Source organism: Numida meleagris, chromosome Z (assembly GCF_002078875.1).
Source record: "Numida meleagris isolate 19003 breed g44 Domestic line chromosome Z, NumMel1.0, whole genome shotgun sequence".
NCBI lineage: Eukaryota > Metazoa > Chordata > Aves > Galliformes > Numididae > Numida > Numida meleagris.
Window position 1 is genome coordinate 32110648 of NC_034438.1, and position 23931 is coordinate 32134578.

General features: G+C 39.3%; 3 protein-coding genes across 12 annotated transcripts in view; all 3 read right to left on the minus strand.

The window, feature by feature from the left end:
- Nucleotides 1-5705, minus strand: part of ZDHHC21 (zinc finger DHHC-type containing 21) — a 44765-nt gene extending 39060 nt beyond the window's left edge. For 2 of the 5 annotated variants that reach the window (XR_002433238.1, XM_021379920.1), the window contains exons 1-2: nt 5547-5705; nt 3088-3212 (exon numbers count right to left, since the gene is read on the minus strand). The gene's annotated coding sequence lies outside the window, so the exon portion shown is untranslated. Of the gene's footprint in view, nt 1-545; nt 648-3087; nt 3213-4123; nt 4258-5546 lie in introns of those variants that run through there. The other 3 variants (XM_021379919.1, XM_021379917.1, XM_021379918.1) reach the window with 3 other exon arrangements.
- Nucleotides 7443-13582, minus strand: CER1 (cerberus 1, DAN family BMP antagonist). 2 transcript variants are annotated; one of them, XM_021379916.1, is made up of 3 exons: nt 12901-13582; nt 12405-12708; nt 7443-10162 (listed from the first exon to the last, which is right to left on the minus strand). In XM_021379916.1, the coding sequence occupies exons 1-2, from the start codon at nt 13534-13536 to the stop codon at nt 12415-12417; spliced, it is 930 nt and encodes a 309-aa protein (XP_021235591.1). In that variant the 5' UTR covers nt 13537-13582; the 3' UTR covers nt 7443-10162; nt 12405-12414. The 2 variants fall into 2 exon arrangements, with proteins under 2 accessions (XP_021235591.1, XP_021235590.1); XM_021379915.1 differs by lacking the exon at nt 7443-10162 and having other exon boundaries at nt 10196-12708; nt 12901-13580.
- FREM1 (FRAS1 related extracellular matrix 1) overlaps nt 20775-23931 on the minus strand; it is a 68726-nt gene continuing 65569 nt past the window's right edge. For 4 of the 5 annotated variants that reach the window (XM_021380926.1, XM_021380929.1, XM_021380928.1 and 1 more), the window contains one exon: nt 20775-23350. In XM_021380926.1, coding sequence (XP_021236601.1) covers nt 23151-23350 — 200 coding nt within the window. In that variant the 3' untranslated portion in view covers nt 20775-23150. The remainder of the gene's footprint in view (nt 23351-23931) is intronic. The other variant, XM_021380927.1, reaches the window with a different exon arrangement.

The window sequence follows — 23931 nt, forward strand, 5'->3', positions numbered from 1 at the left end:
TTGTTTCTCACTTCTTAACTATTCTCCATCATGTAATTTATAGCAAAGAAACAGAAAAAGAAACCATGCCACCTTAACAGCTTTCATGCAGATTATCTAGAAGTATCATACATGAGTTTTTTCACTATTAATCACACTTAAAACAGCAAGGTTTCCATTCTGACAGTTTAACATGATGTTTCTTTGTTTTTTTTAATTAATTTAAGTCTGAAGAAAACCCATGAATACAAACTTCAGAGCATAATTAACTGGTGTTTGTTAGTTTTTCCCTTTCACAGCACGACAAATTATAAGCACAATTAATCAGGACCTTCAAGAGAGGGATTGCTACCTTACACTTCTTGTCGTGCTGACTTCATGTCAAGAATCTTAATGTTGTAACACACATTCAAAACCCTGGCTGCACTTCTATCCAAGAGGCTCTCCTTTCAGCATAAGCCTCACTCACCTCTGGGCTTCAGGGAACTTGCCTATTTCTGATGGATTTCCTTCAGTTTCCTATCTGCTGTGTCAAAATTTCATTTTATTTATCAGTCAGACATTACCTCTGTTTTTAGGGATTTTGATAGTTTAATCCTCACTGATGTTCACAGCTTCTCTGTTTAACACTATCCACAAGTTCCACTGATGTTGTTTTAATTAGTTATCTAGAGAAAGAATAAACTCAACCCAAATAAGATGACATTTCTACAATTCTGCACATGATTTATCATAACCTCTAGACTGCTGTTGCTGTGGTGCAACAGTGTTCCTTTCCAAGTACAGCATTCACTTTTAAGTGCTCATTTTCTCTTTAAGAATGCATCACATTTGCTAACATTTGTTTTATAAACCTGCATTGCATAATAAATACAGCTTGCTGTGTTCTTAAAACCATTAGTTTATGAAAATCATAAAGGACATTAATTCCTATATTTACTGATCTTTTATTAATTTTACTTCGCATGCACAATAGTCTGACATACACACAGTATTCCTCGGGGTATATGCAGACATATAAATAATGTGGTATTATACTCCTGAATCTGCTAGTTCTTAAAATGCCTTTATTTTTTTGGCAACCAGAAGGTTTAGAACATTTTATGCAAGTCTAAGTGTGTGCTGATGAAGAGTCCGTCTCACCAAGTACAGGAACTGTAGGAGGAGGCAAGCAGACTATGTAACATCAAGGAAAAGTCGTTTGGAGTTGACTCTGGTGTTGAATCTAGAGAGGAATGAGGTCAACAAGGACTCTAGAAGTAGACCAGCAGCATTAGGATGGTTAGGGCAACTGTGCGCCTGCTGCTGAATGGAACAGAATACCTGGTGAGAGGGCACAGAAAAGGTCAAACTGCCTTCCTGAACTCAATCTCCGTGGGTAAGACCTGCTTTCTGGAATTCCAGGCCCCTGAGACCAGTGAGAAAGTAAAGAGCAAGAGAGACTTATCCTTACTGAGGGAGGAACAGATAAAGAAACCTTTAAACAAACTGAACATACATAATTTCATGGCACCTGATGAGATGCAGCAACACAGGTCACTCCAAAAGTAATGCCTCCTATCTTTATCCAATGAAACTACAACAGATATAAGCAGCTACAAAACACATTTTTTCAACACAGGCACCACCACAGGCTTTGTATTTTTTCCAGCAATGAACAAGAGCTTGTATGGCACGCTTGTAAAAAATCTGTACCAGCCCGAGGTGACCCACTGTTGCACTGCACTCACATCCACTGTTTGGTCCCCATAAACGTTCAGCAACCATCAATGAATATCAGTGGGCACCATTTTTTTTCTCACGAAGGAACTCAATTCCACACTTCTGCTTCATAGGCACTTCCACATCAGATGCCATCCTGTCAGACTGCCCCTCTGCTGCCATCTGTCACACAGCAACAACATGTAACGGAATACTGTAGGAAAGGTTCAACCTTGTCAATGTTTTTTTGGGGCCAGTATGGCCCAGTTCCATCACTAATGGGATGGGGAGGACATATGGACCCTTGCCCTGGGAGAGGGGGAAGGAGTGGCAGGGAAAAGGTAGTGTGATGGGCCTAAAAACACCGGCAACAAGCTAAGGGAGAAAACTAACTTACTAAATATGACAGCAGAATGCAAGATAACACAATATAATACAACGTAATTGGAATTGAAGCTAATAAATCAAACAAAATGAGAGAGTGTACCCAAAACTGAAGGTCTTACTCTAACGCTGAAGGTGAGATGGCTAGGGAGCACACACTGCGGAGACACACAGTAAAAGAAGGGGCAGTCTCGTGACATGTGGGCAGTTTTATCTTTCCCTCTAAATGGAAAATGGAAACAGAACAGTGAAAGTCTTCTGGGATATGTAGTAGTTCTTCTCTTCTGAGAACCAGGTACCCAGAAATATCAACAATCCATGGAACTACATAATGTTATGATGTGGAATACTGATAATAAGAATCATAAAACTTCTACTGCCATACCACCAAAATTCACCTCTGATGTCATGGGCCGACATAATAAAATAGGAGGCATTACTTTCGGAGCAGCCCTGTACAAGCCCTTATCAGTGAAAGGTTAGGCTGGGAGAGAGTCCTGAGGACTAACAAAAGCAAGTGACATTCCTATTTTCTAAGAGCAAGGAAACTACAGGTGTACTAGGCTCCTTCCCATCCCTAGGAAGATGGATCTTACATTCCTGGAAACTGTTTCTAAGCATAGGAAACAAGGTGATTGGTAGTAGTTAGCATGGATTTAGAAAGGGTGAGTCTCATGCAGAATGTGTTTCAAGGCACCTAGAAACACTGCTGACTGCTAAGGAACCCATCTGGTTTCCAAATTCCTAGAATGGTAGATATCCCAGAACTCGAATCTTCAGAAAAGGAAGTAATAGCTCAAGAAACAAAATAGATCTATATAAACTGAAATATTCATTCATAAGTGGCCATCTAGATATAATGTGTGAGCAGTAACTAGTGAGGGATACTTTGGAAAAACAGTAAGCACTCCTATAATGGAAATTTATCCTAAATTCTTACTACTCAGTGCCTACCCACTGCCTTCATTACATTATTTACGTTCATAATTAATAAATAAAATCAAACCAATGACAAAACTGTACCTTTGATGATGGCAAGTTTCATGAATTTGGAACTATGCAGAAGAAGGATCCACTCTCAAGACGAGCAAAGAAACCAGGAGATTTTTCATCATCCAGCTCTGGACCCTTTGTCTTTTCTGTTGTTTCTAAAATACAGAAAGGAGTGTGATACTCAATCTTCGTCCCTGTATCTCACCTCACTGAACAGAGCTTCCTTTCAAGCTATTTACACAAATACACAGTTCCTTAGCCTATCACATCTGAACTGTTACGCTGGTACGCTGGTTCTAAACATATTTCTTCTAATTTCAGTTCTAGAGTATTTCAAAGTTTTAACGCATTTTAGATGAGACTGTTCAGGTAAGGTTCAATAGAAAACTGCAGTACTGGTGCTACATCTCAGTTACTTTAAATTGGTGTACTCTTAACTTCCTGCAAGTAAAATAGGCAATGCCTTTTATAATGATAAATCTTCTATTTTTCTTTATACTTCTGTCAGTGATACTACACTGATAATGTTAATACGATGACGTCTAGCAAAGTTAGCTTGTCTCCCTTCTCCCCTTGGTTTATGTACCATATACAGATTTGTATGTATGGGGGAAAATATTAAAATATAAACAGAAGCACATTCCAGCGACTAGGTAGAAAACACTAGATTTGAGTTTAACTCACAGGCAAAGTGAATTTGTAGTCTTCACTTTTAAAATATACTATTAAAAAAAATCTGTATTTCAAAAAAAAAAAAACACCAAAACAAAGGAAGACCAATCCCAAATAATTCAGTTAGTTCTTTAGGATGCACCATTTCTGATAAGAACTGTTATATGTTGAGAAGTTTATGAGTCAGTTTACAGTACCACTGAAAAGAAACAAATGATATATGTCTACATACCCAGTAGTCATATATGTAATGCATAGAACTTTTCCCAACAAAATAAGTCAGGATAAAACACATGCGCCTCAGGCTTTGCATTTCCCCCCCCCATAACAGAACTTACTACAACCTATTCTGAATAAACATTTCAAACAGAAAGCATTTGAAAGGAAACAGCACCCGTGGCAGTGAAAAGGTTCAGGTTTGTTGAAAGATGGCAGAGTCCTTCCTACATGACCAAAAATTATGCTTTAATTTCCAAAAAATACTTTTATAAGGGGATGTATGACGAGCATTTTCCTTAACCTTCTTCCTTCTTCCCAATTCAGTTAACATTATCATAAACACAGTATTTGCTCAGTACCGTAACCTTCAGTATGAATTCTGATGTGATGTCTGCTGAATAATGAGCCCACAACCTGAAGTAGGAAAGCAAAATGTCATTCCAAAAAAAAGAGAAATCTTCACATGAACCAGAACCGAATTAACAGTCTTGCTTGAATGCAAGATTCACATAATACACAAAAAAATCGTTCTAGTTCAATATGGAAAGTAAGACTTGCAAAATCTCACCTCCCCAGAACTTTTCTCCACAAATGCTTAAACAAATGTTTAAATGGATCAGTATTTCTCAGTATTATTCAGTGTGAAATACAATTTATAGAACTCACACAAACTGAGCAAGGCTATGCTCTATCAAGCACACTTTTAGAGGAGAAAAAGCACCACTTCCTGAAAAGAGTGTTTTCTAAGCAATTTACATAGGAACAGGAAGTAGAAAGTTGCTATATATTCCATGGGTGGTAGCTAAAGCAAGGTTGCAGCAATCAACAGGCTCCACCAATTTGCAGCTTCACCTGTGGTTTTACATCTGTGACTTTTCTGAACTCTTCTGCAGTTAGCTTAAGAGCTACCGCCTAAAGCAGGTATTATGAAACTAAAACTTCACTTTACTAGAAAAAAAAAAAAAAAGCGGACTTAAACCAAATGACTTATTTTTCAGCCACACATTTAAGTCATTTTTGTGAAGTGCTGTACGAGACAAGAAATAAGATTGTTTTTTGCAGGACTTCAGCTTAACAAAAACTGTATCTGAACAGCCCACGCAGCCAGCATTCCACACTGATACAATAGCTGGGTGTTAAGAAAGACCTCATTCCTAGGCAGCCGCTGACTCGTTAGTGCAGGTAGCCATGACGCTCCCAGCTAACCCTCTGCTACAGACAGAATCTCGAGAGGCGTTTCCGTGCACATCGCCTGCATCCACGAAAGGAAGGCCGAGCACCACACGGGCCTGCGCTGCCAACATGCACCCACCGCACCCTCACATCACCAACACAAGGAAACTATCTTCGGCCGGTGCTGACCAAAGGTCACGTACACTACCTCAGTTTGAAGTCCTGCAACTTCCTAACTAACAGAGACAAAAAACCAAAGAGCAAAAATGAAGGAGGCTGGAGGCACTGCGGTTCCTGCGCTGGCACGCAGAGCTAACAACAGGCAAGCACCAACCCCTGCGCCCCGCAGCAACCCACCGCCCCCACCGCCTCCCCCGCCGGACCTCTCGCCCCCCTCCCTGCCCTGGGCACGAGGCGGAACCAACCGTTGGGCGAGGCCGGGAGGGAGAAGGGAGGGGCCGCGGTCACGCGCCCCCCTCTCCCCCGCTCTCCATAGCAACCGCCGGGGCCAGCTCGGCCGCTCGCACGCGCCCGAACGGCGGCGGCCGCCGCAGGAGCAGCAGCACCAGCAGCGAGCCGGGAGCGCCACCTTCCGCTTCCGCGCGCCCGGCCGCGCATGCGCGGCGGAGGGGCGGGCTCGACGCCGGGCTGGGAACGGTGTTCGCTGTGGGTCCGCCGAGGGCGTGCGCGTTCCGCGGAGCTGGGCCTCTGCTCTGTTGCGCCTCCTGCTCGAGGCAGCCCTCGAGTGTGGCCGCAGACGGAGTTTTTTTGTTTTTTTGTTTTTTTATTTTAGCAGCCAGTTCCGCGCAGAGAGCAATTAGCGGTGGCTTGGAGCTGCGGACAGCTTGTAATGGAGGGTGATTTCAGCTCTCCCATCTGGGACTCACGCCTTCAGCACCCATCGCTGATGCGCAAACACGATCTCCTGGCTACCTCAGGGCAGCCCCATCTGCTGAGTGGCCTGGTTCCCTCTGGAAGCTGATGGGCTTTTTCCTTGCGGTGCTTTTCCTGCACAGAAGTGGATGAAGAGTAACACAGTGGTCACCACTGATACAGAAAGCTCTTCCTTAGTACTGACACTTTCTTCTTCTATATATTATTCTGAAAAGAGAGCACCCAACGTTTAAAGTCAGTTTTGTGTTTAGGAAGATTTCAAGCTTTTGTCGGGAATTTTGGCCCTTGTCCTGATTTTTTTTTCAGTGTCCACTGCCTTCTGTCATAGAGGAGAACTGTTAACATTCCAAGCCAAAGTTGCTCCCACCTGGAAGTATGCACTCATAGGAGAAACTGGCCTGGAAAGTGAATGAGGTGTGCCAGGTATATCAGGGGATGGGACTGCCTCAAGAGCTATTAACTACATACGACTGCAGGAGCAAGTAACTAAAAAACAGGCTGATGCGTTGGAATGCTGAAAACATGGGTAACAGAATCACTGGAAAAGTAATTGTAACAGAAAATAGTTTTAGCCTCCATTCCATTACAAATTACACATACAAATTTATATGTAAAAGGTGTAATAAGTGGTTTTGTGAAAACTCCACTTTTTGAAAACTAAATGCAGATGGGGGGAAAAAATCAGGGTGGGAAAGGAAGGACTTGGGAAATACAGTGGAAAAATAAATAAAGAGGGAAAGTATGACAGATGAAAGTTTCCTGTGGAATGAAAAATAATTGAATAATGTCATGCTCTAGTCAGATGCCAGCTATTTGCAGATCTGTTGTGGCACACTGGTAGCAGCCAGTCGTTGGTCTGTAGTCTCATCAGACAAGCTGCATTTTACTCTTTTCTACTCCTGGATTTTCATAGTAAACAGGTTGTGAAATAAAAATAGTCTGTTTGAGCTCAGTAGTGAGCACATCTGTTTCCATTTGTTTGTATTTCTTCATGGGAAGCACAGTGCATGGCTGCTTGAAAAGCAAGCAATCATGTACTTGGCTTACCAATTTAACTTAAAGACTCAAACACAGAAATTACATGACACTTTAGCTGAGTAGCAAATCCAGATAATTTGACTTTGATTCTGTGATAGATAATGACAAGTCTTTATAGTGAACTTCATTCTGAAGAAAAAAGCAAACCTAGGTGAAATAGTAACTGCATAATATGGACTTTACGTAAAGTGGTTGTATTATATAGAGCCTATTAAAAGAAGTCTGCAAAATTAGAAAAATACCCATATTCTTTGGTGCTGAATATTGCACAATAGTGTAGAATCCCTCTTGGAGTTTCTGATGTCTGTGTTGTGTTGTTGTTGCTGTTTATAAGTTACCACAGGACCCACCAGCTGTCATCATAAAAATTTTATTGGCACTCTGTAAACATTAAATCAGCATGCTAAAATCAAGCCGTGTGCGGTAACAGCTGATGCTCTGTTATGGAGCGCACATCCAGGAGAGAGGTATGCACTATGTCTCCCTGGACTCCTACTGCTTACAAGTCCCTTGCTTCATGAGGCTGTGTTTCAGGATTCATTCTGTGCCCAGTTGTGCCCTTTGATCAATGTCTGGAAGGCTGTCTGTGCACAAATATCTCCTGGGTTGAGAAATTCACCTTCTCAATTGTACCTGTCTTCCTGGATCCTTCTGAATTGTTCTGTTTGTTAGCGCCACTTTTTTCTTTGGCAACACTTTTGTTGCTCACTTCCATGTAAACGTTGCTAACATATATAGAAGGCTTTTGTTAGCTCTAGAATCAGAGACAAATTCTTTCTGTCATGAAGGACCACATAACCATTCATATTCACGTAATCATATTACTGACACATAACAGAGGTCTGCATTAATGACATGCCACAGTCAGGAAATGAAATCAGTCCTGAGCCTTGCCCAGAAGTTTTGTCAGTCCTAATGTCACATACTGAGGATGGATCATTAGTCAATTTAAAGGAAAATAGCTCTTGGACTCCATTCGCGCTCTTGCTATTTGGCCTAATTACCAGAGAAATCAAGGGCAAGGTACACTTTGTGATCCATCTGCCTCAGTGGCAGACATGGTGAAATCTACTCATCCACCGGCCCAGAGAGGTTACATGGGGGCTACAGTAGAGCAAGCAGTAGTGTAATTTAGTTTATTTTCATCCAAGGCCCTCCAAAAGGCACAAGGAGCTCTTTTCCCCTCATGTCCTGCTGTAGAAGTATGGACAACAGGTCTTTTAACTCCTCTCTCCCTCCAGGGTTTAGTGTTGGAAGTCCAGGCAGAATAACAGTATGGTCAAATTCCTCTATATTACAGTGCAAGGTGAGTTTGAACCAACTTCAAAAGAGTGTAAATGGCTGGTAATAACAAAACCCTAAACCAACAAAACAAAAATGCCTCAGATTTTATTTTTTTTGCCTTTTTAAAAAATTCATTTTAGATTTTGATCCATTTTTCATTGTTTGAGTTGAAATGCATTTTGCTGGTACCATGGAACATGGGGCACTGTAAACAGGATGACTTTGTTCTCAGTAGGGAGAATTAATGTTTTTGGCAATATTCTTGGAGTGGGCCAAGTACAGGTCCACTTATCTTGTCCCCATTCTTTCTCATTTGAGCAAACTAAGTGCTGACAACTGCCAGGGTGAGCCTTAAAGGGAGCTGAAGTTGATATCTGCCTACCAGATACCCAAGGAGATAGGCTTAGCAAAATATCAAATGTAAAATATTTATAATTCACTATCAGTATGTGCTTGCTGTTTCCACTAGCAAAGTCTCAAAATGCAGACCTGCTGATGGAGGACCCCACGTAGCCTCAATCCCACTCCTCTTCCTTTGCAGCCTCCTGCACAGCGCACATTCTGTTCCCTCGCACAACGTGATTATGCAGTTGTACAGACTGGCAGGCAGTGCCTCCTGGAGCAAGGAATCTCATTGTCTTTCTATTGCAGTGAGGAGCTGGGAAGTTTGGGCGAAAATGTTTCATGGGATTTCACCACCTGTCAGTAAAACATGCTGAAGCTTGCTAGCTGACAGCCATGATGTTAGCTGTGAATATTTCATAAGCATGGTGGACAAAGTACCAAGCACAAAGTACTGAGGGCAACTTCAGAGTTGATTTCCTGGAAATTATGGTGGGATGAAATTCATTAAGAGCTACCCTCTGGTGTTTGATGTAATTACAGGCATTAATGCCAGTCTCATGAAATCCTCACACAAGAGAATAGCATATAGTGAAGATATACTTTCCTCAGGCATTGAGAATAAACAGCACTTTTCCTCAGTTATTTCCAAGGTAAGGAACATAAACTCTGCATCCATTTGGAAAACGTCTGGTAGGTCAAATAAACAGCAAAAGTGCAAAAGTTCAGACAGTTTTGTAACTATAGCTTTGTCTTGCTCTGTGAGGTTGGTTTGCACTAGGAACTTCCACTGTAAGCAGTTACAGTGGGAAAAACATTCATTACATGAAGCATGCAGTAGCTGAATGGATGCAGCTAGACAGAAGTCATGCAGGCTTGCTGCTACAATAGCATTACCAGAACATGAACCCATATATTGATAAGGGTGTAACCCCTCACCTTTCTGACCCATGTCATTGTACTAGCAGAGGCCGTCATAGTCGTGCTGAGAGAACAAAATCCTGTTAGCCTCCAGGCACAGGTTACTCCTAATAAGAAATTTTAGAGGCGGAGAAATCTGATCCAATTAACACATTCTTGATTTTGCAGAATGCTGTGCTAATTACATGCAACCAGTCATTGCTGGGTTAATTAAACATTCATCCAAAAAAACTACAGCACTAATCTAATTAGCAATTACTACAGCTGTCATTACCTCTTTTCACCTACTTTTAAGCTGTGCAAATTCACACTAAGAATCTAGTCCGGCAGACTCCTCACATGAATAGATTTCTGTGATTACAGTAATCTTCAGCACACAGAAAGAGCTTTAAAAACTAAGTTGAACACTCTACAGTCCAAAATATAGCTTCAGTTCTGCCATTTTTATGTGTAAATGTTAGTTTAGCAGACAGACATGTCAAAATTATGAGACTGGAAGTTTTTTCATTTTCATTGCCTTGTGATCTTATTGGAAATATAGGTCCTCCCTTCGAATGGTTCTCTGCAAGAAGAAAATGGAGACAAAAATTCCTGTATATACATGCAGCTTTAAAACATTAGCAATCAAAATCTCTAAAAATATAGCTTTTTAAGATTAAATAGTAGACTTGGGAACGAAGATAGAAAAAAAATAGGAACTTCTATGTTTTGTGTATTTAGGCTTGATTAAAATTGAATGTTAATAATCACAACTCAAAAGGTTTGATAAGGTACTGAGGTTTGAATTTTGGAGTGAGACAGTGTACTCTCTTAGCTTTTCCACTTGCATACAGCATTCTTTAACAAAACAACCAGTTTTTAGGGTTAGCTGTTCATTTGGATGTGCCCAATAAGGAAAAATTGCTACTGAAAAAGAACGCATTACTTGTTCAGAACTACTTTGTTCTCTGAAGCTGTATGGTTGCTAGCTGATGATACTGCTGTGCCTTTTAGAAAAAACATTTTCTTTGTTTGTAACCTCAGCGTATTCATCCTCCTTTCAGCCTAATGTGATGGCCCATTTCTGAATCTGGGTGCTAGCTCATTTCACCAGCTGGCATCCTGAGAATATTGATCAGCATAATAAAGATGTAACAAATGTTAAGTTAAAATAAATATTTACTGGGTATAATGCATTCAGTACAGGGATGATGAAACCTTAACAGCTTGTTATTTGAAGTGACATTATATATCATACCATAACATACAAAGAGCCATATACATTTTACTTGTTAGTCCTCAGTGAAAAGGACAGACAGAAAGTTTTGCTCAGTTTTAATATGCAATTTTTATTATTTAAAAACAGTTTTCTATATAATTAAAGGTATCTATATACTATTCTTCAGTTCATTCACTGCAAGTAATGTGCAAGTAGCTACTGCAGCAGTTCAGGCTCAGTACCAGATTATCACTCACATGCTCTTTTCTGTAAAAATTAAACATGGGCCTTGCACTCTGAAGCCATGGTGAACATATTTTTATGACAGGATATTATGTGCAGTCCATATACAAAGGGATCATTTACTTTGAATTGACCAGCTATATCAATACTTATTTCCAATACCCGGAGAAAGAGGTGCAGATAGTTTCATAACAGAAACCAAAGTCTGATATTGTGGCAATAGCATTGGAACAATATTCCCAGCAGATTACAGGAGCTGGATTAGATATAGGATGAAGTCTGTTTTTTGGAAGCTGATCCATGTCTAGTCTATCAGGGCTGCAAGACAAATCCAGGGAGTTGCAACTGGAAAGCCAGCAGTCTGCTAACAGCCACTGGTGCTGTACTGGCAAGGGCTGGAATCAGACCTTTCCCAAATAGAAAGCTTTATCTGGTGCTCCTATAAAGCTATACAGTTACGGGCATGCTGATAAAATCATTTGCGGGGTTTTTTTTCTAGCACAGAAATGTGTTTTCTGCTTTAGTTTAACTGTTGAGAACATTACTTAAGCTTTATCTTGCTCTCACTGTCAACCTTGAAATTCATCACATGGGAAACGTTTGTTGCCTTTCCAAAGTGAACTTAATAACGATAATAACTATCCATTAATTTCTGGCGTTTTATGTGGAAGTATTCCTGCTTTTTTCCCTCCTTCTATTATGTTAAAGTTTCAATAGAAATAAATGCAAAACAACAGCAGATTTATAAAGGGAGAGTAAGTAGTTTTCATGGCAAAACACCCTTTGCAACCATTATCTTAAGTGTGCAAGCTGTGAGGTATGTTAGTTTTACTGGAAACTGAACTCCAGCTGGGAACAATCAGAGTACCTCCTCACAGCTCTCTTTCTGCCTTCTGTCCATTTATATTTTAAATTCTCCAGTCACTCTCTTGATACAAAAACAGACTTGTTTTCACAGTAAAGAGACTGAAGCCTGCTCTGTGTTACCAATAGAACAATGCTGACATTCTCAGCAAGTAAAGGCAACATAAGCCAGCTAGTACTTTAGGTTTTTGCAGAAATGAATCCTGTTAGTTCTTCAGCTGTTGTTTGCTGGTGTCCTAGGATGTTAGGTAGAGGAAGGATGGAAAACTTTTTAAGATTTATCTTGCTAAAATAAGGATTCTACCCATAAACCACATAATCTCAAGCAAGGAAATACCTGTTCAATTTTAAGTAAAGTTGTTGTTGAAGCAGAGATGCAGTTTAAACAGAAAGTCTATGTCTTTAATATTATGGTGTAACTGTGTGATGGAAAGCCATGCTTCACTGATTTTTTTTCTTCTCGTTGGCAAATTCTTATGATCTGGGACTTTAGAGTTACCTTGAATGGTTTAATTGTGCTCAGGTACATTTCCAAGAAAATCTGACTGTAGAGATCCAAGCAGAGGATCTTTTATCTTCTGAGTCCCACAGTTACACTCTTCCACAATCATGACTTCTTTGACCACTGGGACAGAACTGGTGCAGTTGAGATCCAAGCGCTTCATGGAAAACTTGGTGGGCAGGCACTTAGAACAAAAGGTATAAAGACCATCGTCTGGACCAGGAACATGAAAGGAACTACACTTGCCAAAACATAGATTATTCTGGACCATCACCTTCTCACAGCTCTCATGAGCAACACTCTGAAACAGAAAGCAGAATGAAGTTCACAATATTAGCAGTGATATATAAATCTGAGTTAGTACTGAACCTTTCTCAGGAGCTGATGTTGTTGTTGCATCTACTGAAGTGGCCCTGTGTCTTAGCAAACAAACTAACCCATGTATCCTAGATTGCTGATTATAAGAGGCAGGGGAGAGGACACCTGTTCTTACCTGGGAAAAAGGCAGGGTTCTGCAGGTTTCTTGGTGCATTTCATTGGTCTTGATTGGCAGGACAACCTCTTCAGAAGCTGCGTTTTTCCTTAACATGAAATGGTTCCAAAATTTCTTGGCATCTTTTCTATAGCGAGGTTCAACCTCACTCCTGCTGGAATAGTGGGATGGAGAGAAGTTTTCCACAGGAGGGATCTCTCTGGGTGCTGCCCAGGCCCTCTGATCTTGATGTGCATAGAGTTCTGCACTAGGAAGGATGAATCTGGACATTTTTTTCTCCCCTTGCTTCTGACTCTCTCCTGCTGTCTGTGGAAATGCTACAAAAAAGCTTGGTTCTTTCTGTGTTTCCTTAACACCTACTGGGTTTTCCCCAACCAGCTCATGAAAACTCTGACTTCCAAGTAGATGTCTGTCCAAGTAGAAAAGGCGCTGAAGTGGCCTTCTTTTCCGTTGCTGTGAATCTGGCTGCGGCTCCATGGCTCCAAGACACGTGAGCACTAGCAGCTGAAGGAGAAGAAGTGACATGATCCTGCTAAGGCTGTAGACCTGGTACTGTTGTAGTGAGCTCTGTGGGCTAGCTTTATACAAGAGCCTGTTGTCTGCTGTGGTTTCTATGCTGAGAGGAGGGGAAAGCATGTCTGGTCAATTGCATTAATTTACTGCAGATTACAATTATGATAGTGGAGTTTGTGCTAATGAAATTGTTTTCAATCTGTACATTGTGTATTAGAAGTTCCTGTCTTAAATCTAGTAGCCCAGGATGGCGTGGGAGACAGAGAGAGTCAACAGGAGGAAATGTTTGGATAAGCTGTCTGGCTGAGGCCTTGGAATTACAGAAGCATTTGAGGTTGTGTATTAGCATCTTCAATGTGGTCTTCATTGTTTATTTTGACTTTCCATTCCACAAAGCTAGAGACTGTCAAAACAGGGAGGATTATTTCATCACAACAGGAAAAGGCAAACTGACTAATGTTTTCTAAAACGCGAAGCTGGATCTAGAGATGTCAGATCAGCTTGTGTTTTCAAAAGCTGCTTCTAATTTTGTTCTTTTGGGTTTTGATTCCAGGCCTGCATCAAGACTGCTGCAAACTGGCAGATTTGTGCTTGCACAGCCAGAGGAATGAGGCAGAGAGCACTAGCCCTAGATTGACCTCTTCTGCAGGAGTTTGGCAGGTGTTGGAGTGCAGAAATTTCACCAACTCAGAATAAGTTCCAATTTTAGAGACTCTGCACTCTGGATTCTCGAAAGTAATGCTTCTACTTCCTGTTCAGTCACCCCATTATGGGCATACCGTAACGCTGGTAAACAACATGAGGATTTAAGTGAAATACATTAGAACTGATGTATTTTATGATTCTAGACTTGCAGGTCTCACGTATCTAAAGGCCATCACACCTGAAGTAAAGGCCACATTTTTATAACTTATGCTTTGCATCATGTGTGAAAAAGAGATGTGTTAGTACAGCATACTTAGGAAAGTACTGGAAGAAGGAAAAATATTTTCAACAAACTTCTCAAACATTGATCTCAATCCAGCAACACTAAAAAAATTCAGCTTCAGATAGCTTGCAATTTCAGTACTCTATTCTCTACACATTCCTTTTTCTACTTGGAAGAGTCAGTCAGTAGACTCTTAAGTTTGTAGCTAATTCATTCACTAATTTGAAAAAAGAGCTAGTCGGTACCAGATTTGTGAAATAATATGATTTTCATTTCAGAAGAATTAGTATAGACTAATTCTTGCTTCTAATGCCTGCTAATTGAAGTAAACTAAGTTCTTGACAACATCTCTGCAAGGCACTGACATAACTGAAGCACAAAGTTAGAGGAGGTTTGGAGATTGTCCTTAACATAATTCAGTTGAGTTAAAAGTTGTTTTGTAAAAATTTTGTAAAAATACAAAACAATTTTGTAAAAATTGTTTTGTTGTCAATCCTGAGACAGAAGTCCAAGCAAGCTTTAGCAAGAATGGTGTTCACCCATGTGCGTTGAACTCAGTGGGATGATCTTGTTGGCTGTCAGACACAAACTTTATTGCTCTGTAACTTCAGCCCAGAGAAATTTAATTCTGCCTTGGGTTTGGTGCCTTCCTGAAATCTCAGGTGTACCCTGGGATGGAAGATTGTTGCACAACTATTGAAAGTGAAATCGTAGGAAATCTTGGCATCTGCAACAAGATCACCTGTGAAGCATGCCTCCAAAATGTCCTTGCATCATATTTATATAAGCAAGTGCAGTGTAAGGGAGTAACAGCAATGAGCCAAGGAAAGCAATTTAAGTGTAGATAGTTAATTAAGTAGCCTAAAATTGCAGTTTGAATCCTCACACCCTATCTTCATTGCCCAACAAGTCTAGCTGAAATAGCTGACGTTTGGATCTAAAATTCCTCTTATTTGGTGCAGGTTGGTAGTAGTCCAGAATTATTCAAGGAATCACAGAATTGTAGGATGGCTTGGTTTGGAAGGGACCTTTAAGATCATCTGGTTCCAAATCTCTTTCCATGGGCAGGGTTTACATTACCTTTGGTCTTTTTGTCTTTTTTTTTTTCCTTATTATTGTAGTTGCTAGAATGTTAACGAGACAGAGATGATACTGGAACCTGTGTGTTGTATTATATTGACACAGAAGGGGTTGACATATCTGTTAATGTCTTTCAAACACAGATTTGATTGTTTTAAACCATACATATCGATTGGTAGCTCTTTGCTTCATAATTTAAAATTATAAAACTCAGTAAAACAGTTTAAAGATTATTCCTTCTGGATTATAGCAATACAAAAAACAGTTATTTCTGTTTACTCAAGCTGTTTTTCACTTCCTTTGTCAGAAGTGTCTTTTTACTAAATCTTACCATGTGGTATACCAGCTCTCTATTTAAGAAGTCCAGCTATGATCTTGACCCTGTAATGTCTGTATTTAATTTTACCTATATACACAGAACTGCATTAAGTATCTCATACACATGTTTACAGATATGATCACTAAGTGCCTGAAGGGCTCAATTTGCCTCTTTTCAAAGCTTTGTGAAAAAAATCCCATCAACTTCAAGGTAAAAGAGAACACACTTTTTAATTCTTGGTTAAATTTTATTTATTTATTTTATTTATTTTTTTTAAATCTGCCTGAAAGAAAAAGCATGTGTATAAGGCATTCTTTATGATGTGGTTGAGTCATGGCTTAGTGCCCATACAACCTTAGTTTCTGCTGAAAGCTTCTCTTTGTAGCATGAATACGAGTGAAATGATTTTGTTACTGTAGTAGTATATGGATAGTTCTTCCTACAGCTCTTCACAAAGAATAGACCAGGTTGCTAGCAACGCATATGATGCAAACAATATAAGGATGTTACTCCCAACACTTGGATAAAAATTAAAATGTTGAAACTGGAATGTTTTATCTGGACAGGTGTATCTAAAGTTAAATGGTGTGAATTACTGGTGCAGTGCAAATGTTAACAAGGAATGCATAATAACGTAGTAAGATGTATATCACAGAATCACAGAACTACAGAATCATAGGGGCTGTAAGGGACTTCTGGAGATCATCAGGTCCAGCTCTCTGTTAAAGCAGGTTCCTTACAGTAGGTCGCACAGAAAAACATCCAGTTGGGTTTTGAGTATCTCAGGAGAATAGGACACCACAGTCTCTGGGCAGCCTGTTCCAGTTCTCTGTCACCCTCAAGGTCAAGAATTTTTTTTCTCATGTTTTTATGGAACTTGCTGTGTTCCAGTTTGTGCCCCTTACCACTTGTTGTGTTGCCGGGCGCCATCAAAAAAGTGCCTAGCTCCATTCACTTGATTCCTGCCCATTAGATATTTATGAGCATTCATAAGATTGTCTCTCAGTCTTCTCCAGGCTGAACAGTCCCAGGTGTCTAAGCTTTTCCTCATACAGAGGATGCACCAGGCCCCTCATCATCTCTGTGGCCCTCCCCTGGACTTTCTTTAGAAGTTCCCTGTCTTTCTTGAACTGAGGAGCCCAGAACTGGGCACAGTACTCCAGATGTGGCCTCACCAGGGCTGAATAGAGGGGAGGATCACCTCCCTCAACCTGCCGGTCATGCTTGTTTTTAACACACCCAAGAATACTATTGGCCCTCTCAGCCACAAGTGCACACTTCTAGCGTGTGGGTATCTGTTTAGATGTTAAGCTGTTAGTGTTGCTTTTGCTGTGCAATATTTACTGTTCTATCCTGTATTCTGCATCATATAGCAAGAAAGAAGGCTAAATCAAAACAATGCCAACAAACCACCCTGCAACCTAAATTCAGAAAACAGAGCTCTGGTCTCCTCTAGGTTAAGCCAGTTCCTGAATTTTCTAGTTTGATTTTACCTAAAGGTCTTCTTGGACCCAAAAGCTTTGTGCCAGCTCTAGTTCTGCCGGGGCCAGTACTCAGTTCTGTTCCAAGCTGTGGGTGTTTTTCAGGAGACAAATTTGGTATAAAATGTGTCCTAATACATCAGCATGAAGTTTCTTTTACGTTTGCACGCAGTCTAAATCTGCTTTGGAGTCAGCTGTGTGCATAACCATGCAGGTAGCAGGATCTGTCCTCAGCTTCTCTGTTCTGTTGTGAGTCACTACAGGAACACATCCCAGCTCAGAAAGCGAGTTGGGACAATCACCCTGAAGTTAAAAATAGTAACTATTTATATGTCTCTTTGGAGTGACATCAACTGCATAGACTAATAACTGGCAACAGTTTGAACTGGGCACATTATCATCATATCCCAAATACAGCTAATCTCAGATTTCTACAGATTTGGTTGCTGAGTCTTGTGGCTAAATGCAGCAGTGTCTTTCAAGCAGGCTTTGATTTGTCTTCATAGTCACAATTTATTCAGGACATTCTGCTTTCACTAGAAATAGTCACCATGAATGTTTGCCCATTTTTTAAAACACTGTTTTAAAAGACTGTCAGGTCTATAGATGACAAGTGCCATGCAAATGCAAAGTGGTATTATTCATTTGTTTCAGAGCTGGAGTTTATTCAGTCATTATGGACATAAGCTGAGTAATTAGTTGCACTGCCAATTGATGCCTAAAAATAATTCTTAGTCAGGGTTTGAATTACTTGCCTTCTGTTGAGCTAAATAATCTCATCATAGCATGATTGATGATTAAATCATTAAAATGGATTTTATATTTTATAGTTCACTTCAATATCCTATCATTTTAGAAACATATTCTATGTAGACAAAATTGTATCCAGATATATCTTTCACAGAACCTGCACGAAGACCTCAGAACTAATGAATTAGCACTATGCGGTTTATTCTCCAATTATTGTACTTATCAAAGAAAGCCATCTGTGGTCTTTGTTTTACTGAGTTTCAGGGAAACAGATCACATACAGGCCTCAGGGGGAAGTTATAATTATGAAACCAAAAGGCTTTTATGAGGTATAATATGAAAGAACAGACAATAAATCTGTTTAATTTTGTACCTTCAACCTAGGTACTGTACATTATGAACTTCACCTGTTCTCTATTCAGAGTCCTCTGTTGCATTGTTTCTTTCTTCACTGGTTTTCTAACTTTCCATTCACATTTTCCATTCTCTATGCTACACAAACAGAGCTAGAATCCAAGTTTAAAATTGCTGCTACAATTTAGATGCAAAATGTTCAGTTTGTGTCCAGCAGAACTGGGATGAATTTGCTTTTTTTGTGTGTTGACTCGTTGCTCTAACAGCAATGGACATTTTACTCTCTAATTCTCAGCCTGGAAGATTTGGGACAGGTAGCCATCTCTGAAGCACTTCCAGAATCATACTTGTACATGTGTACCACGTAATTGAGAGCATACCAAATTCCAAACTCACATTAAGGGGCCATATTTGACAGATGCTTGATTGCTTTAGCTTGTTATGCCATGGGACTGTGAGCCAAAGGGAAAGGGGAAAATTCAGTCTTCAGGAAAACACATCTTCCTTCTTGGATTGCCATGAATAATTTGTAAGAGCTGTGGTGATTCCCCAAGGACTTTGTGAACACCAAGAAAATGTTTCTAGCATAATCCAACAAAAAAATGCAGATAAGCCTTACTTCATTAGCATAAAAATGTAGTAAGACTTTTCTGAAAATTTTGTCCGTATGCATAATAATAGTATCCTTTGCTTATTCTGTTTAGATTCAGTTATTTAGATATCATGTTTCTAGACTTTTGCTGACTTCTCAGCTCTACAAAAATAAACAAATAGTAGTTAAGCAGTCGAGACAGAGTAGCAGAGATGTCCAAATTACAAGCAGCATAGCTTCTTGTAACAGAAGAGAAGTGGAATCTGCATCTCTTCCACAAAGGTGACTGGATGTTACTGGAGAACAATAATTTCTTCTACATTACAATTTAAATGAAGAATCTTATAAAAAATCAATTTTATGGACTGGCAGTCTTTCTTGAATTCATTTTTCCTCTTGCATATCTGCTCGCAGACGTGTAACTTCCTAAATTTACTTCTGAAAGCAAACATTCCAGGACATTCCAGTATTTTCTCTTAAAAATATGGTTTGTTCTTGATACAAATGTGCCTGTCATTCTAATTCAGGAACAGACTCATACAAAAGAAGAGAAAGAATTCAGAAATACCACAAAGTAAACAACAGGTATATTGTGCAAGTTCATTTCTATTATGCTTAATGCTGATTTTTTATCACTAGCTAAAAAAAAAAAAAAAAAAAGAAAGCAACCCTTTGCTCAAGGAAGGAAACTGAAGAAATGTGTTTTTACCAAAATAATATGTTTTAGTTTTGTATTAACACACATTACAAAATTAGGCATAACAATATATATACCGTTCTGAATACAGTCACTAGGTTAGCACCAGTCTGGTGATGTAAATAAGGCTGAGTCACAATACACACTGAGTTAATCTATTTTTATAATTTTAGAATGAGTGAGAGAAGGCTTGAATGCATTCATTAAGTTTCAGTGTGTACAAAAGAGATCTGAAAAGCTTTACTGATTTTTTTCCAAATTAAAGCTTTATCTCTGTGAAGTTGGTAATAACACACTCACAGATTTTGTTCCTAAGTTACTGAATCTTGGTCTCCCTGTATTTGAATGAATCTGGGGGGACAAAGAGAAGTCTTTACACCAGTTGCAGGATTACTTCAGAAGGTCTCCACCCACTGCAAGATCTCAATAGTGTAATAGCACAAGAATTCAGATCAGAATATGTTGGTTTGGGTAAGTGCTCCAGGGGCCAGTTGCATAGCAATGTTTTTCACAGCTGTCATCTTTGAGTCATCTTTTCTATCAAACTTGTTTGAAGTTGGTCAATAGATATGACATTTGACAGGGAGAGGAGGTGGTTAAAAGAAGCAAGCAAGTAAGAAGCTCACATTACCCTTCCCTTTGTAAAAAGCCAGCCTAACAACTAAGCTGTTGCCTCTTAATTCTGTTGCTTTGAAAAGGCATGTGGATAGTTCTGATGAAATAGGTCTCATGTTTATTCAGGGCATCCATAGGCGAACACCAGAATTTACATGACTTTCAGCCTCTCAAAATTACCTTGCCAATACTGATCCTCTGAATGCTCTTTTTCCCCCAAGTGTACTCAAAGTCTAACTTGAACAGTATTGAAGACTGAAAAAGTTCCCAATAATTTTTCAGGATTTTATTCCCTTTCTTTCCTAAACCTCGTAGAGACATCAGCTTTCTATTGCAGCAGAAAAAAGTGACTTATTCATTCCTTCCCTGCTGTGAGTGTATTTAATTTACTTCAAACTCATGTATTCTAGTAGAGGATGAAATTGCTGAAAAAATGTTTCAATTTTAAAGATGGACAAATTAAAATTTATGAGCACATGTTCAGAATAGTTCATTGTATTGAAAAAATAATTCAGCTGCCTTTCAGGTTAGAAATAGCCTTGCAGTATCTTTCAAGAGTTTTAGCTTTATTAATGAATACATTGCTGTAGATTTAATGAAACCAGTAAACACATACATTTTGCACAAGTAACAGTCTGTTTTGTAGTGAAGGTTTCATATTCTTCCATCACTTTAAGGTACTTTAAGAAAGGTACAATATAGGAGAATTCTCCCCTCTTCGTATACAAAAAAAACCTGAGATCTTTGTTATCTCAGTCTAGGCATTAGCCATTTATTACTTTTTGGTCAAGTAACAAAAACTCTATGGCCAAAATTCCCACTTTGTTATGGTCATTCATTAAATAATTAGGAGAGGCATTTAAACAATCCTTGTAAGTTTCATATAGATAGCACCAATAAATGCAACAGGAAATCCCCGAAGAAATAAAAGTTTCTGGTTATCTTAACATGTTCTCTTAGTAGTTTTTCGCTGTGATTCCAGAACACAGTCAGAGGTCCCACGTGTGCCTCACTGGACTCTTACTGGCTTTTTTCATTGAAAACTATGAGAAGTAAAAACAGGCCTGGACAGGTACTCAGAAGCTACATGGTTTGGGGAATCCTTGAAACAATTAGCATAAATGTATTGGTTTAGATAATTCCTTAAGCAAAAGTGTTAGTGTCTATAAAAGTGTCTAGAAGCTTGGCAACAGGTTACAAAAAAGAAGTCCTGGAAACATGTTAGGTTGTATCTGTTGATAATAGAATTAACAGTGATAAGGTTCTGTCCACAGTGTTTTATGTCTAAACTTGTGATGCACTTGTGCTTATTTACCATAGCTACTTCACAAAGGTCCTCACTACATAGAAGGGTTGTCCAGCTAGCTACTCACGTGCCTATTCCAACACATCACAGACAAGAAGTAGGGATAAATAAAACCTAGAATGGTGTTCTTCAGCGTAGAGAGGTGATTCTGCTGCATCTGTTCCTTCACCAGACTTTGAAGAACCTTAGAAAGAGCAGAGATGAAAATGGTGCACCAATGCAATTGATTCAGAGGCTGGACAAACTGATGAACTTACAGAGGGCATGGACAGAATCAACTGCTGGCAGCAGGCAGGCAGATGGGAGGGCTGAGAGTTTGTTTGGAACAGGGTAAATTCGCCATACGCTGTGCCATGCCACCTGTCACACGCTCCTGGTGGGCAGAGGGAATGTTTGAGAGAAGTTTTATTGTTTTTAGGAAGCTTACGATTTGTTTCTGTTTTAACTTTAAGGCTGGGAGTAAGAAAGTCCTACAACAAGATTTCTGGATTTCAAAGTGTTACCAAAATTGAATGTTATGGGCAGCTGGTTGGCTTTTTTTTTTCCTGTTAAATGCTGATTTTAAGCCTCTCTCAAAACTAAATCTGGATTTTTTATTATTATTTTTAAAAACCTTAAATCCCTAATAAGGACTTAGATTAATACTTTCAAAATCCATAGCTGCTTTAATATAATGTGTGTCTTACAGTTACATTGGCTTATACACACATACAAATCCTATTGATGTTCATGTGTCACTGAATATCCTATGATATTATTCTGGGATTAAGCTTCTGTATTAATTTTGTGTGCATGTGTAAATCATTCTTTGAGATAGCATTAGATCTAGAGAGCTTACATTATTTAATTACACTGCAAAAATGATAGCACCATCCTGGAACTCCAAAAAACATTGAACAATTTTAGTCAGAAATGTCAAACAACATGCAGCTCTGTGTGAGCAGATAGATTTGGATCTGAAACTGTTCTTGGATGGCAGAAAAAGTAACAAAAGACTTTGCTCATGTTGGTATGCTGTCAGTAAACACTTTCACTGTTACTCTTTCTGTAAGACATTGTAGTAGGTTATCCACAGAAAAAGCACAGGTATTCCAAAAGTGTCTGTGCCATCCTCACCCAAGAGAACTTGCTTTTAGCCAGCAGAGTCTGCCCTCATTTCGATCCCAAGTTGTCTTTCTTTCTCTGTGACTGCAGGATAAAACTGCAGTTTTTATTACAAATTAATTAAACTATCAGCCAATCCACAATCAATCTTTAAGAGTGAAACAAACTGACTGATGTGCTACTTTCTTTTTTTTAAAAAAAAGAAAAAAGTTTTTTTACACAGAAATTTGATGTAGGCTGTCAGGCCTAGTTCTTTAGTGTGAAAATACAAATGAATCAAGTGACAGATAGATGTATTTGGAGAGAGATCAAAGCCTTGACCAGGACTTGCTGTTTACAACTGACCTCTAATTCTTGGTAAGAGTCCAAAGCATCTGGATCTCTGGCAGCATATAAAATAATCTTTGGTGATAATTAAGATAGTTTTCTATCTGCATCCCCCCACTTGTCTGCAGATAAATAGACAGAAACAAAAGGAATGTCCACATGCTTTCACAGCGATCCCCATTTTTTACAGCTTTCTTGAACATATGTAGCTGTTCCATTTGGCCTTCTTGCAGTCAGTTGCTTGCCATTTTCCTCTCTTCTGCACCACTACACAGTTGTTGCCTCTCTTTGGAAAGTGATAGGAGCCTCTTCTCCAGTTTATGTAGGTAACAGGTTCTCCTCCATTCCACTCCCACTGTCCAGGATTGACTTGGTCATTCAAGCCTGTGTCAAATAGGTAAGACCAAATGAGTGATATTCATAATCTCTGCAGCCTTATGCCAATGGAGGCATGTTTTTCTGTCCTTCTGTTTAAAATGCATAGAATATTGTGCTGAAAGAAAAAATAACATCTGGAGAAATACAAGTAAAATACATTTGAATATTTGTATGGCAGCTAGGTTTATCTGAAAAAGAGAAAGCATCTTTTTCCTCATCGTTGGCTGATCTAAATACTTCCTCTCTTTCTCTGACAGATTGCATGCTTATCATCTCCCAAGTTTCCCTTTTGACACTTAGGAAGCCAAACAAAATATCTCACAGCTTCAGGCTTCATCCAGATTCCTCCTGAAAATAAGATCTTTGTAGATTTTATTCACCTTTTTGAAAGTATATTAGTTAACACGTCTTAAAACATGCATTTTCACTTAGCTTCTGAGTTCTTAAGACAAAAATGCATGGCATATTTTTGGATATGACCTGTGTTCTTAGCTGGAAGAGATCACAAACAGAAATTTCACACAATGGCTTCATAGTCCTTATTCTTAGCAGAGGAGTTTGTTTCCATCAGATTAATAGAATCATTA

Bases quoted from the DNA above. Each gene is read 5' to 3' on its own strand.
- CER1 (XM_021379916.1), bottom strand. From the start codon at position 13,536: ATGCTTTCCCCTCCTCTCAGCATAGAAACCACAGCAGACAACAGGCTC. The intron at 12,709-12,900 runs GTAAGAACAGGT...TTTCTGTTTCAG, and splicing joins GAACCCTGCCTTTTTCCCAG to AGTGTTGCTCATGAGAGCTG.